Source organism: Malus domestica, chromosome 11 (genome assembly GCF_042453785.1).
Source record: "Malus domestica chromosome 11, GDT2T_hap1".
Taxonomy (NCBI): domain Eukaryota; kingdom Viridiplantae; phylum Streptophyta; class Magnoliopsida; order Rosales; family Rosaceae; genus Malus; species Malus domestica.
The window spans coordinates 29,875,342-29,889,613 of NC_091671.1; the positions used below are offsets into that span (position 1 = coordinate 29,875,342).

Genomic DNA, 14,272 nt, shown 5'->3' on the forward strand with positions numbered 1-14,272 from the left:
GATATCACGTTAGGGATCCTCTCCAGATCTCTTCCTCCTAATCCACTAAGTTCGGAAATCTGAATCGTTGAAATTTGATCTAACGGTTACAAACAGATGTCCACTTTAAAAATTATAATAATTTTAACCGTTAGATCAAATTTCAACGGTTCGGATTCCTGAACTTTGTGGATTAGGAAGAAGGGATCGAGAGAGGATCCATTTCCAGCCTATTTTTCCACGTGGCTCATATTGGGGCTTTTTTTCTTTTTGGAAAATATGGTTCACCCCATGTGTTTCATTATTTTGGTTGGAGGTCTTCACGTGTAATGTCAATTTGTTTGGTCTACGTTTTTGACATTGTATTCCTTCCAATTACGCGGTCATAAAGGGAAAAGGAAAATAACGCTATGATGTTTGATCTTGGAATTTTCAGGACATAATTCGAATTCTCTCTCCGATCCACTTCATAATTTTCCATGCAAATCAAAACCCAATTCTCAAAATTTCATTTTTTCTTGAAAATTTTTGTTTTTTTGTAGAAGTGAACTCAGCTTCTTTCAAGCTAGTCAACAAGTGCCGCTACGAAGTATGGCGCAGAAAACTTTCTGGCGCCAATACGGTCCGCTCTCCCCCACCAGCTTCTCGCTCAAGCCCGACAAGTCTCGGGCCCTCTCTGTACCAAATCTTGGTCGGGTTGGATCTAGCTTGGACTCTTTGCACCGAATGCTCGACAGGCGCTCCTTCGATTTACGGTTTGTGCGACGGCGTTCGAGCGACTACGCTACTTCGACGGCAAGGAAGAAGGCAAAAGGAATTTTGGTTTTAAATTGATTTTTGGGGTTTCATTTTTTTTTTTTTTTTTTTTGAGGTGGGATACTGAAGGAAGAAGACCTCAAATTTTTGGGATTCTGCCTGCCCTCATCCCAAGACGAAAATTAATTTAAATTTTGCTAAAAAAATATTTTGCACAATCATCGTCCATGTGCAGCAACAGTGTCATGTCATTGTACAGCCAGCATCCGTATGGCGCGTCCTCACGTTTATACAGTTGGTCATTGTTTCGATTAGTTCCTAAGCATTTGAAAATTAAGTAAGTATGCATAAGCCTGCTTAGGAGTCTGCCTAGTCCCACCTAAACACCCACCTAGGTCACGACTCTCACTTAGACATAAAATCGATAATTGTCATTTTACACTTTAATTTAATAAAATGTAAAAGACTTATTGAATACTTGGATCAATGCTCATTATATGCTTGTTTCTCATGTTTTCAATATGTTCTACTACTTTATAACTATATGTCATTTTATTTTGCAATTTATATATATCAATACAATTATGTATGTTTTTTTAAGTATAAATAGACACTTATTTATACAATAATATAATAAATTTATTTAAATCCACCTAGACCTCCGCCTAAGTCCGGCATAATTGCCTAGGCGCTAGGTCCCAGCTTGCCGCCCGACTAGCGCCTATCGTATTTTAGAACCTTGGTTTTAACAGAGTCTTTGACAAAAAGACTAACTGTAGTAACAAAATATCACAAAATTCAAACTTTATATATGGGACTGGAAACTTGATCTATGTAGGTTTAAAGACCACAATTGTCACAGCCCGTCCCGGAGGTACTTTTGACGGGAATGTGAAATGACAGAATTGCCCTTATTGGACATTAAGGTACGTAGGTACGTAGCGTTATTTTGAAAATAGCATTGGTTGGATGGGATTTTATTGGAAATTGATTTTTGGTATGATTGGTTAGGATGAAATGGAGGGTGTGGATTAATTTGGACCACACATGACCTTCCTCTCTCCCTCTCCTTTCCCCGTGCTTTCCCTGTCTCTGTCTCTCTCGAACTCACACCCTCACACACCCATATCGTACGGACCACCACCAAAACCCTTCAAAACTTGACGGATCGGGGCAAATAAGGTATGTATCTTCATCGTTTTGACGTCCTGAGTTCATTGGTACTAGTTTTAGGAAGTGAAACCTTCGATTTCACGTAGATCCCGAATTTCCATTTTTGAGGTACTGTTCATGCGAACGTAAAATGTTGTGTTTCAGGAGATTTCAAGCTTGTGGTAAGCTTTAGGAGGTCCTAAGGAAGCTCGGGGACGTTCGTTGGAGAGTTTTGGACGTCGGGATCGTAGGTTTCAAGTTTGGCCGAACCCTTGGTTTTTGCAAGGTGAGATTTCGTAGTTTTTAGGCCCTAAAACTAGTCCAACGTGATAGTACACTCTTAGGGCTTCAATTTGGTATAAAATACGAAGAAAATGGGTGAAAAACGAAGGAGAACAGTGAGTTTGAAAATCAGCCGGAGTTTGGCCGGAGTCCGGCCGCCGGAAAACCAGTCCGGCGAGACCCTGCGAGGAAGATGACACGTGCGCTGCACGTGCTGCGCGTGGCTAGCGCGTGGACCCGTGCCACGTGTGGCGCGTGGGGGCGCGTGGGGCTTCCAAAAATTTTTCTAAAAATTTCCCGACGCTCGTGACGTCGAGTAGGTCGATGTGGTATATTCATATACCAAAATTGAGCATCGTATGAGAAGTTATTTCGAATTATTGGTGATATGCTTAAAATTAATGTTTTTATAGTTGTTTCGCATATAGGTGAGACGTATCCCGAGGACGACCGCATCCAGGGACGCCACGGGGGTTACGACCCGTCGACTTATCAGTGAGTGGGCAATTTTGTTTTCGTATTACCTATATACTACTGTTTTTCCCAGAAAAATGTTTTTATATGAAAATATGTTTTGAACATGCCATGCATAGAATTATTTGAAAATCATGAATTGGTTTATGAATTATATGATTGATATATGATGCATACATATTGCATGGTGCTGTGGAGGCAAAGGTAAGTCAGGTGAGTTCATTTATGCATTGAATTGGTTGATGTTGATATAATTTGAGCTCATAATCTGCACCCTAGGTGTTAGTGCTTATTAGTATTCACCACACCGCACGCTCGCCTTGGATCCAAGTAGGTGGATGTCGTACAGACCATGTGAGGGTTCCGACATGCCAGTCGTACAGACCATTAGAGGGGTTCCGACTGGTGGGTGACCTTAGATATGCGCGCTGATGATATGATGAGAGAAGCACTAGAGCGTATTTTTACACCTATCATCGTATAGACTACCTTACGTAGTTCCGAGTGATGTGCAGAGTAGGGCCGTACAGGTCACTGTGGTGACTCCGGCTTAGTGGGATTTTGAGCTATTGAATTAATCGTATAGGACCAACTGCAGGGTCTCCGATTGATTCCTTATTTCACCTGATTTATATTTTGATTTATGGCATGGCATGTTTTCTTGAAAATGTTAAAGATTTGAGATTTAAATGTTGAGATTTTATATGGTTATATATTTCTGGGAAAGTATACAGGTTTTTACGGCGAGGGGATATAACTGTTTTAATGAAATGTTTTGCAAAACTAATTTGTTTTACTGACCCACTCATTTTGTTTTGCGCCCCTCCAGGTTCTAGTTTAGCGGTGGTTGGCTCACGAGGTCCTTTCCGGCTTTCTGACAGATTTGGGACATGTAGGACTCACCCGAGGGTGATGTATTCTTATTTTAGTCCTACTTGACTGCAGTTAACCTATGCTCTGAACTTATGTGTTTACTTGTAAACTCGTCCGGTTATGTCCGTATGTGGTTATGTTGAGTTTGGTTTGAATTTCTGTTGATTTATGTTGTTGTTACGCTTCCGTGTCGTGCTTATGGTTACGTCACGCCCACGTGACGGCCAGCACACCTGGATCCTCCGGATCAGGGTGTGTCAACAATACTTTAGGGCAAATTGAGAGTTACTCTAAAAGTATATTAGACAAGATAGCGTATGATAATACTTATATATATATATATATAATAGTATGATTATACAAATATAAAAGCAAGTGGGCATGTACTGTAGTGGTGAGAGGTATGTTGCCCTTACACTGCGATGTGGATTTGAAACCCGTCGGCTTTCTAATCTAATATTTAATCTAACAAATTTATCGTTTGAAAAAAAAAATTACAAATATAAATAAAAGCAAATTTATATAGGTACATTCAAATTGCCATCCAACTCTATATAATACATGATAAAATATGAATTTGCATCGTTTTTTTTTTTTTGTAATTAAAGTTTGAGAAATTTTGGATCAGATAAGTACATTCTAATTGTCATCCAAATCTTTCAGAAATTTTTGAAATCAAAATGAAAATTTTCAATTCAAATTGGAATTTCCAATCCAACTTACGCTCCTAGAAATATCACAACACAAAGACAGAGGAATACTAAAATTAATTTTTAAGAACAAAGCCACTAATATGGGGTGAATCAAGAAGACAAAGAAAATCAATAAGTATAATAGAAGCTTAATTTTGAGTGTGATTCAAGGATCCTTGTTAGTTGTATCATGTGTAGTTGACTAATTGCTTGGAGACTTAATACACATACTCAAGATATTTTATATTAAAAACTTTTGAATTAATTTTAGTCATGTTCAACGGGCGACTAATTTTGTTACAGATACTCTAGTCAGTAATAATCACACCTCACTTTTTGATGTATTTTGAATTTGTACCTGCCCCCCCACTTGGCAGGCATTGTATGGTAGAAAGCTTAATGGAAAGAGCAATAAGTAAGACTATACCGTGCAATAAGCTTAATGGAAAGCTTATTTTGTGTTTGCTCAAAATAAATTCATCCTACAAATTAGATCATGCAATTTGTGTTCATTAACGTCTCACATTTAATTTTATATCTAAACTATTTATTAATACAACTTTCTTTGTCAGTCAAAACTTTATAATATTATCGTTATAACTCTCTCTCTCTCCAAAACTAAACCCACAAAGGCAATTTAGTAATTATATTCAACATAAATTTTACTGTTTTTTCACCAATCTTACAACCATGTAAACATATCGCTCTCTATTTAAAAATAAGAAATATATCAAAGAAATTGCCGTATAATTGTCTTAACCAATAATTTCAAAAACTAATCACGCTACTTAATAAAAAAATATTATTCACTCATAATGTGTGGTGCTCTACTAATAATTAATGATCACATACTTCTTTCAATTTTTGCTGCGCTTTTAATCATTTCGCTTGTGAGATTGTAAATCAATTCTTTGTCTCCATAATTCAAGTTGGAAACACACGTTAAAATTCACGTCTGATAAGTTCGAGGGGCGTGGAATCACGCGCCAAAGACAAGGAAAAGTGACAATTGACAAAAAGCATCGCGGGCAGTACGCAAGCCCAATCCGGGCAACGGGCAGCACCGAACGCCGTCTTCCTTACTCACGGACGCCGTTTTGGCCGAACACTAGCCAAAAGAAAATCAACTATTTATTGACCTTCTCGCCCCCGAACCTGAGCCTCGGAGTCAGGCTCGGACCTCACATTTCGAAAAGGCCAAGCCACGGGCATCGAAAATAATGCAACCAAAGCAAAAGATAGAGAGAGAAACAGAGCGTGTTTTTAGAGAGAGAGAGAGAGAGAGAGAGACAGACAGACAGACAGAGATAGAGTGAGGGTTTTAGAGAGAGAGAGGGAGAGTAAGAGAGAGAAAAAGCGGGGATGGGTCAGATCGTGAGGAGGAAGAAGAAGGGGAGGCCATCGAAGGCAGATCTGGCTCGCCGGTACAACGAGCTGCCGGAAAAACCGACAAAGAAAGAGTCGGACGTCCGGCGGAGCCTCCGACGGAGAAATGTGAAGTACAATATCGACTACGACGACTACGTGGAGGAGGAAGACGAGGAAGACGAAGAAGAAGACGAGAGGAGGAGGGAGAAGAAGGTGAAGCTGGTGATGAAGCTCGACCAGAGGGGAAATGGCTCGGCGCGTGACTCCCACGCGCAGGAGTCGGGCGGCGAGGAGGATGAGGAGGACGGCCAGAGTGAGAGGAAGCAGCTGAAGAGGCGCCGGATTAACGGCGGCGATGATTCCGATAGAGATGATGACGGAAATGATGACGACGATGAGGGGGATGATGATTGCGAGGTATGTGATTGTGGTTAGGGTTTTAGCACCAATGCGCGGATCTGATAATGAAGGAGAGCTCTTTTGAAATGGGGAGAGAGAGATTGTGAGTGTGCTAGTCCAGCTCGGAATAGTGTTCTGATTGGTCCAGACTTCTAAATTGCACACTTCCTCCCTATCTCTCTCTTTCTCTCTCTAGCTTCTCTCTCACTCTTACACACACACACACACACACACACACACACACACCCACACTCTGTTGATAATAACGGTTGGAGTCAACTGTCAAAAACCAACACAGAATCTGATCACGCTATACCCACGTTTCTCTCTCTACCCACCTCACTCTCTCTCTCTGGGTACGCATTGTCTGCTGTGCCTTATCTGTCTCTGTCTCTCGTTGTCACATTAAACCGCAGCGTGTGTTGCTTTTACATTTTGTTTTCGTTGGACTGTTTATTTGTTTCTTGCTAATTTTCATGGGGCCTATGGATTTTGACAGGAACGGGGTCGGAAGGCTGACTCGAAGCGGCCTGATTCCCCTCCAGGTTTATTTTTGGTTCATTGCATTTCGATATTTCTGGGTCAACTGGATATATGGGATTTGGTGTATTTTTTTTTGTTGTGAGTTTATGATGAGTGAATTTGATATGGGGTTGTTTGCATTTTTCTTGGATTTGTTTCAGGAACGCCGTATGATCCTCATGCCGTGATTCCATTGCCGGATAAGAAAATGTTGGAGTTGATTCTTGACAAGCTTCAAAAGTAAGGATTTGCCTTGTGTTGTTACATGTTACTAATTTCAAAGCTAAAGGCTTCGTTTTCTGACGCTCACATCTCATTGTGGCAGGAAAGACACTTACGGTGTATATGCAGAACCAGTTGATCCTGAAGAAGTGCGGTTATTTTTTCGCCATGATATGGTTCTGTGTTTGTTCAGAGCTTTTCGCTATTCTGGGGGGTTAGAGTTGATAAGGTGTTTTTGTGTTTCAGCTTCCTGATTATCATGAGGTCATTGAGCGTCCAATGGACTTTGCCACAGTGAGAAAGCAGTTAGCAAACGGATCGTATTCTACACTGGAACAATTTGAGGTGGGTGCTCATGGTTACTAACCCCGTACTCTAAATCTTCAAGGGATTACTTAGGCTTTGTTGTAGAAGCCCTGCAGGACTTGCCTCAATATCTGACAACATTACAGGATCTTTTTAAAGTTAAGGGTGGGGGCTGGGGGCTGAGGGCTGAGGGCGCAGACTAATTTTTCCTTTTCTCCAGCTTTTTCCTCCCTTTTAGTTTTTTACAGTGAACACCTCTTATTGTACTATTGTGGTGTTCGTTAATTAGTTCAGGGTATTTGGGTGGCAAGTTTGAAGAGGGAATACTGAAAAAGTAATGTGGATACTTGTTGAAAACAAGTTGGGCAAACTGTGTTGTGTGTATGTTGGAAGGAGGGCGAGAGAGATAGGATATTGAGAGAGTATCTCTGGGATTTTGGCTTGCATGTTTTGAGTGAGAAGTCATGACTCTTTGGAGCATTTATAATACTACGGGTTCCACATCTATTTTTGCAAGTGGAATTGTCAGAGTTGTATTGTTAATTTAAAGCTCCTAAGTAAGGTGTCCGCATCAAATTGATTGGGGAAGTGGGATCATACTAGTGTTGATCGGGAATAAGTTTGCCTATGATTTCACAGTATCTTCAATCTAATCTAGGATTGCATTTTACTATTTTTGTCGTGGATGTGCAAATGGGGATGGAAACGTTGATATTCATTTTTCTAAAATATCTCACATTTAGCTCTCTCAGGGTTTAGAGCCAAATGTAATAGCTGATGTTTGCTTTGATGTTTGTTAGAATTCAATGAAAAATTAGGATGACGCCATCTCTTTTTCTTCCCATTGTAGATTCAGGCACTTCATACTTTTTCTTTATGTTAATCACCAGATCAATTCTATTTGGGTGATGCTAGAGGTACAAAGAGTTGTACAAAATCATTCTTACAGACTAAGATGACACTTCTCACTCTCTCCCTTACAAACTATGATGACATCTCTCTCTCTCTCTCTCTCTCTCTCTTTCTCTCTCTCTCTCTCTCAAGAGAACTATAGAAATTTATGGAAGGATTTAATATGCTTGGTTAAAAGGGGGTGAGGGAGAGAAAAGTGCATGAATTCACCTTTGAAATTGACTATTCGTGTTATTTAATAATTTTCTTACTCTACTCCCTATCTCTCTAAAAACACACATTTTCTCTTCTCTAAAATAAAATTTAAATAATTTTCATACTCAAATCGCCTTCCATGAAATTATGTTAAAGGAGGAAAGTTGTGTTTTGTCGGTAATCTGTTCTCTTGGTTGCAGGGTGATGTCTTTCTAATATGTTCAAATGCAATGGAATACAATTCATCAGATACGATATACTATAAACAGGTAATTAGCTTTTTCTGTTGTATTATTTAAGTCTTCTTCTTGTTCTTACCACTGTTGGGATATTTTTGAAAGGCATGTTCAATACAAGAGCTGGCAAAGAGAAAATTTGATAGGTTGCGAAGTAACTATGAACGCACGAAAAAGGAGCTCAAATTAGTGCAGAAAACAAAGGCCAATTCCTTAGTCAAGAAACAGATAAAGAAGCCTTTGTCCAGAACATTACAGGAACCCATTGGCTCTGATTTCTCCTCAGGTGCCACTCTTGCTACTGCTGTAGATGTCCAGAATGTTTCCCTTCCAGTTCCAACACAGGGTGGTGGTTGTGAGAGACCTAGCAACATTGACGGACCTGTAGAGGGTAATTCCTCTTTGAATGAAGCTAATGTGGAGAAGGCAGAAGATATGTCATCAGGTGCACTGAACTGTTTGTTTTCCTTTTTGATAATGTAGATTTACAATAGTTGATGAAAAAATGAGCACGTGGGTCTCAATATTCTTGATACTGTAGTGTATTAAATAGCAATGTTGGTGTCTTTCCCCTCACTTTTGTTAAACACACATTATCTTAGCTCAGAAAGGATCTGAAGTAACTTGTTCATCGTAATGTTGTAACGTAGGAGCAGATTCACCTCTAATTGTTTTATTCTTGTACTTTTTGTAGGGAAGGGTCTCCTATCGAAAGTTGGGAGGAAGCCATCTGTGGTTGATGAGAATCGCCGTGCAACCTACAATATTTCCACTCAGCCAGTGGTCAGATCAGAATCAGTATTTACTACTTTTGACGGTGAAATCAAGCAATTTGTTGCAGTATGTAACAAGGAATCTAGTCTTCTCAATTAATCTTTTATTTGCCCTGTAACTTTTGTAATTATTTTAATAATATTTTTCAATATCGAATCAGGTTGGGCTTCATGCAGAATATTCATATGCTAGGAGCCTTGCTCGTTTTTCTGGAAGTCTTGGATCCCTTGCTTGGAAAATTGCATCAAAGAGGATTGAACAAGCACTACCTGATGGGTGTAAATTTGGCCGTGGTTGGGTTGGAGAATTTGAGCCACTTCCAACCCCTGTATTACTGGTCGAAAATAGTACCCAAAATCAATCAGCTTTGGCTTCAAAGTTTTATTCATGCCTGGAATTGAGAAAGGATGACAGAACTCTCAGGACTTCAGTTCCTGCTAAGCAGCACCCTGTGACTAGGCCTGTTACAGAAGAGAGACAACACTCTGTTAGTGTGCCTACTTCAGGAGGGAGACCACCATTTCTTGATTCTCCTAGGGGGCATTACTCAGAAGGGAAACCGACTGTGATCCGTCCTGTTGGAGCAAAACCTAATTCCACAGTCAATCCACAGAAAAACCTGCAATCCCGGTTTATCGAGCGTGAGAAAAAGGTTCAAAAGGAAGTTGAGTTGAACTCCGTACCCTTAGTTCATCCACAGAAAAACCTGCAATCCCGGTTTATCGAGCCTGAGAAGAAGGTGCAAGAAGCAGTTGAGTTGAACTCTATACCTTCAGTTAATCCACCGAAAAACCTGCAATCTCGGTTTATTGAGCCTGAAAAGAAGGTTCAAAAGGAAGTTGAGTTGAACTCTATACCGTCAGTCAATCAAAATAATGCCAATCTTATTGCAGAAAAGCAATCATCAAGACGATCGGAGGCAGAAGCTTCCAGGCCCAGAGATACAGTTTCAAGGAACATAAATCTTCCACAACCTGTACCTTGTACGATGCCGGATTCTAATGGAACTGTTAACCGAGGGTTGCCTAATGGGAAATATGTGAGTGCGTGTCTGGACAACCGGATGATTAGTCCATCTGACAGTGATCATAGTCAAATGGATAGAACAGCAGCTTTCTTTCCTCATAAACAGGTGCAGGGTCTTAGCGACCCTGTACAGTTAATGAAAAAGCTGGCCGAAAGTAATCAAAAGCAACAGAAATCGTCAAGTCAATCATCAATTGATACTCAACCCGTTGGGTCATCGGTTCCATCAATAAGAAGAGATGATTCAGGCAATGCTGCAGCAGCTGCTGCTCGGGCTTGGATGTCTATAGGCGCTGGAACATTTAATCAGCCTACGGAGGATCTCACTACACCCAAAAGTCAGATATCTGCAGATTCATTATACAACCCAGCCCGGGACTTTCAGCCACAAATTTCACGAGTTCGGGGTGAGTTTCCAACGCAATTTCAGAATCAGAACAGCTTTTCATTTCCAACATTTTTACAGCAACCTGTTCGTATGGCGAATGAAGCACAGTTTCAAGGCCGACCTACAATTTTTCCACAGTTGGCAGCAGCTGACTTGTCTAGATTTCAAGCGCAGTCACCTTGGCGAGGTCTCAGTCAACATGCTCAGCCAAGACCAAGACAGAAACAGGAAAGCCTTCCTCCAGACTTGAATATCGGTTTCCAGTCCCCAGGGTCTCCGGTGAAACAGTCCTCTAGTCTTCTGGTCGACTCTCAGCAGCCGGACCTGGCGTTGCAACTCTGAGTGTAAGTGCGTATTCAGAGGAGTTAAAACAAAGCGTACAAAGATGAGATGTTTCTGGCTTCCGTCTAAAGGGATTCACATGTCCCTGGTGCCATAGTTGCATCCAGTGTGAGAATGCCGACGATCTCGTTATGACAGAATGATTTTGGAGGTGATGTTTAACCATTTTTGACTTGAACTAGGAGTTGCTGGACCTGGCATGATCTGCTCGGAACTTGAGAAGCTATAGGTTTAACAGAAGTTCATTTTGTGGCCCAGATAAGGATTACGGGCTTGCAGACGAAGATTTTCGGGTCGTAAAATTGGGCAGAAGGGAAGGATGGTGATTGATTTGAAGATTTACGTGAAATCGCTTAGGAGCTGTTAGAATGATATAAAAATGCAGAAATCTTGTTGAGGGGCTTGTACGTTGTTACAGGTCGATGGGAAGAATAACTTGTCTAGATCATCTATGTACTACTGCTACGCTTATAATTTACACGTGGACTATTGTCTCTGAAATTCGATGTTTCTGCTTTGTGTTCACGGGTTCGGTCAATAATATCTCCCTACAACCACCAAATTAATCAAATTTAGTCTTCCAATTATGCCCTTGCATCACTCTTTAGACCATTTTTCAAGAGAGATATCAAATCTTACTTAATTGGAATGTAATGTAATCAAATTTGATGACGATCATTTATTGCCATCTGTTATGCCACTGGGAGAATATTTTAGAGTTGTCTTCTTAAGTACACTTTCATCCTATTATTATTATTATTATAATTATCAGTATCAAGAAGAGGGAGAGAAATTGGAACTATTACAATGACTTAGAAGAGATAGGATTTTTGCCGGATCCAATTTGTAAGGATCTTAGAAATTCTTTAATCATGTCCGTTCATCGTACATCGTGCAGTTAGTTTTTGTTAGGTACTGTTTGTATTCAATTTTAGATAATATAATTTAAAATAATTTTTGATCGCACAATATACGATGAAATGACATGATTAAAGAATCACCAGGATCCTCACAAAGAGGATTCGACAAGGATCCTATCTCCAGTTAGGCGAGATGAGAGTTTCGAATTCGGGATGCATGTGTGGAAACTCAGTAGTCTATCCACTAAGATGCCCAGGGTGGAGTTAGGAATTTTTTACTGGGTGGGCTAGCTTAAAGATTTAAATTTTTATGAACAAAGAAATTGATAATGTATTTTTCATAGTATCAATTAGCTTATGAAAACTTTCACAAGGTGAGCCAACATTTTTTCGTTATTAAACAAGTACGTGTTAAAATTTAAACAAATTCAAACTTGAAATATATGTACAAGAAATGATGAAAAAAGTGATGCAAGGAAAAGAGATTGCTTATAAATTGTATTATATAATTGAATTAAGAGAATTATGATTCATGACTAAATATATAGTAGGTTACATTAGGAATCATAAAAACTACATGTAAAATTTTATTTTTCACCGAAAATTACCTAAGCTATAACCCATGGTATCCTTTAACGTGGCTCTGCAGGTGATGCTAGACCACATGATGCAAGTACGCCTTCATCTTCTTAATACAAAATTTTGAGGAAGGAAAGGCCAATAAGTCGTTTGGGGAGCTCCAAATGAGCTATGGCAACGATTTTTCAAGTATTACATGTCTTTTCATACTTGTAATTTTTTTGGCTTTTTAGCTAAAATGATCTCCGAGATTTGCATAACACATCACTTTCGTCCTTGAGACTGAAAATCAATAGAAATAGTCACTGAGATTGTCTACCATCCACTATTTTGGTCATTCTCTTAAAAACTCCGTTAAGTGTCCCGAAGCTCTTGGTCGGAAGTTTGGGCAGTTTTCAAAGCTTTGTTAACTCAATTGTTTCTTAATCAAATTCGACCCATAATATATCAAAATGAATATAGTAAAGTGTAGAACAAGATTATACCTATTTGGAAGCCCAATGGTTGCCGGAGATGGTTGGAAAATAGCCTGAAAGGTAACTGGTCCGTGGGAAAACTGGAAAACTCACAAGAAACTGGGTTAACTTTAAACGTTCATAACTTCTTCAATACTCAACGAAATTGAGTGATTCAAAACAAAAATAATACTTCTCAACGAGACGAAGATAATGGTACCTTTATTGATGGTTAATTCGCCATGGTTTGGCCGGAAAACAGATCGAAAATGGCTAACTCGAGACCAAGATAGCCAATTTCGAGCCTTTTTTTGCGGCCAAACCACAATGAGTTAGCCATTGAGAAAGATACCATTCTCTTTGTCTCGTTAAGAAATATGATTATCGTTTTTGAATCACTTGATTTCGTTGAGTATTGAAGAAGTTATGAATGTTTAAAGTTTACCCAGTTTCCGGCGAGTTTTCCAGTTTTCTCACGGATCAGTTATTTTCTGGCCATCTTTGGCAACCATTAGGCTTCCAAATAGGTATGATCTTGTTCTAAACTTTCCTATCTTCATTTTGATATATTATGGGTCGAATTTGGTTAAGAAACGATTGAGTTACGAAGTTTTGAAAATTGCTCAAAATTTCGGCCAAAGAGCTCAAGGACACTTAATAGAGTTTTTAACGGAAGAACCAAAATAATGGATGATGGACAATCTCAGGGATCATTCCTATTGATTTTCAATCTCAGGGACCAAAGTGATGTGTTATGTAAATCTCAGAGACTATTTTGGATAAAAAGCCAATTTTTTTTTGAGGTTTGCATTGTGTTCGGCAAACCAAATACTTAACATATAAAGAAAGATTCGGTATTACACACCCGAAATAAAAAATTGGAAGAGGTTCGACAACACCCTAACAAACATTAAGAAGAACGTCCAACAATTCTCTACTGAAGGGCAAGAACATTCAGCAGACCATGGACGAACATTTTGTGTTACAAGCCCTGGTTTTCGCATCAAAAACTCAAAATTTTAGTTTTTTTTTCCTACTTCAAATGTTACATAGTAATTCATATATTTAATTAGTCAATCTCAAAACGAAAGAGTAAGAACTCAGTTATATGTTGATGTGCTTAATTTTGACGACTGTTGAAATTTTTAGATCAGACATCCATAACTTTTAGACTTTTGATCAAGCATTCTTAATCTAATTTTTAATAACAAAAATTACATATATTTGGTTTACCAATCGAATGACAAATTAATATAACCTAAATCCTAAAATCGAGGAGATATATTATACCATAATTCATTTCAAACGACACTTTTCATTACCCAAATAGAAGATTTCATCAAAATTCTAAAAATACAACTAACATCCTATTCTATAACGTACCAATTATGGACATGATATATGAATGCACATATGTTTTAAACATAATGTACCAATAATGTACCATAATTGGTACATTATACAATCTTAATTTTGGTAC

General features: G+C 39.1%; 1 protein-coding gene and 2 long non-coding RNA genes across 3 annotated transcripts in view; all 3 read left to right on the plus strand.

Moving 5' to 3' along the window:
* Window positions 1–14,272, plus strand: part of LOC139189175 (uncharacterized) — a 99,088-nt gene that overhangs the window by 26,707 nt on the left and 58,109 nt on the right. The window lies entirely within an intron of this gene.
* Window positions 1,548–3,775, plus strand: LOC139189673 (uncharacterized). The gene is made up of 5 exons (XR_011573513.1): window positions 1,548–1,661; window positions 1,747–1,917; window positions 2,053–2,173; window positions 2,598–2,664; window positions 3,473–3,775. It is a non-coding gene; the product is annotated as an uncharacterized lncRNA (long non-coding RNA).
* Window positions 5,138–11,399, plus strand: LOC103448394 (uncharacterized). The gene is made up of 9 exons (XM_008387653.4): window positions 5,138–5,993; window positions 6,475–6,520; window positions 6,659–6,737; window positions 6,823–6,868; window positions 6,966–7,064; window positions 8,333–8,401; window positions 8,474–8,813; window positions 9,063–9,208; window positions 9,303–11,399. Exons 1-9 carry the CDS (start codon window positions 5,571–5,573, stop codon window positions 10,896–10,898), a joined length of 2,844 nt encoding a protein of 947 aa, XP_008385875.2. The 5' UTR covers window positions 5,138–5,570; the 3' UTR covers window positions 10,899–11,399.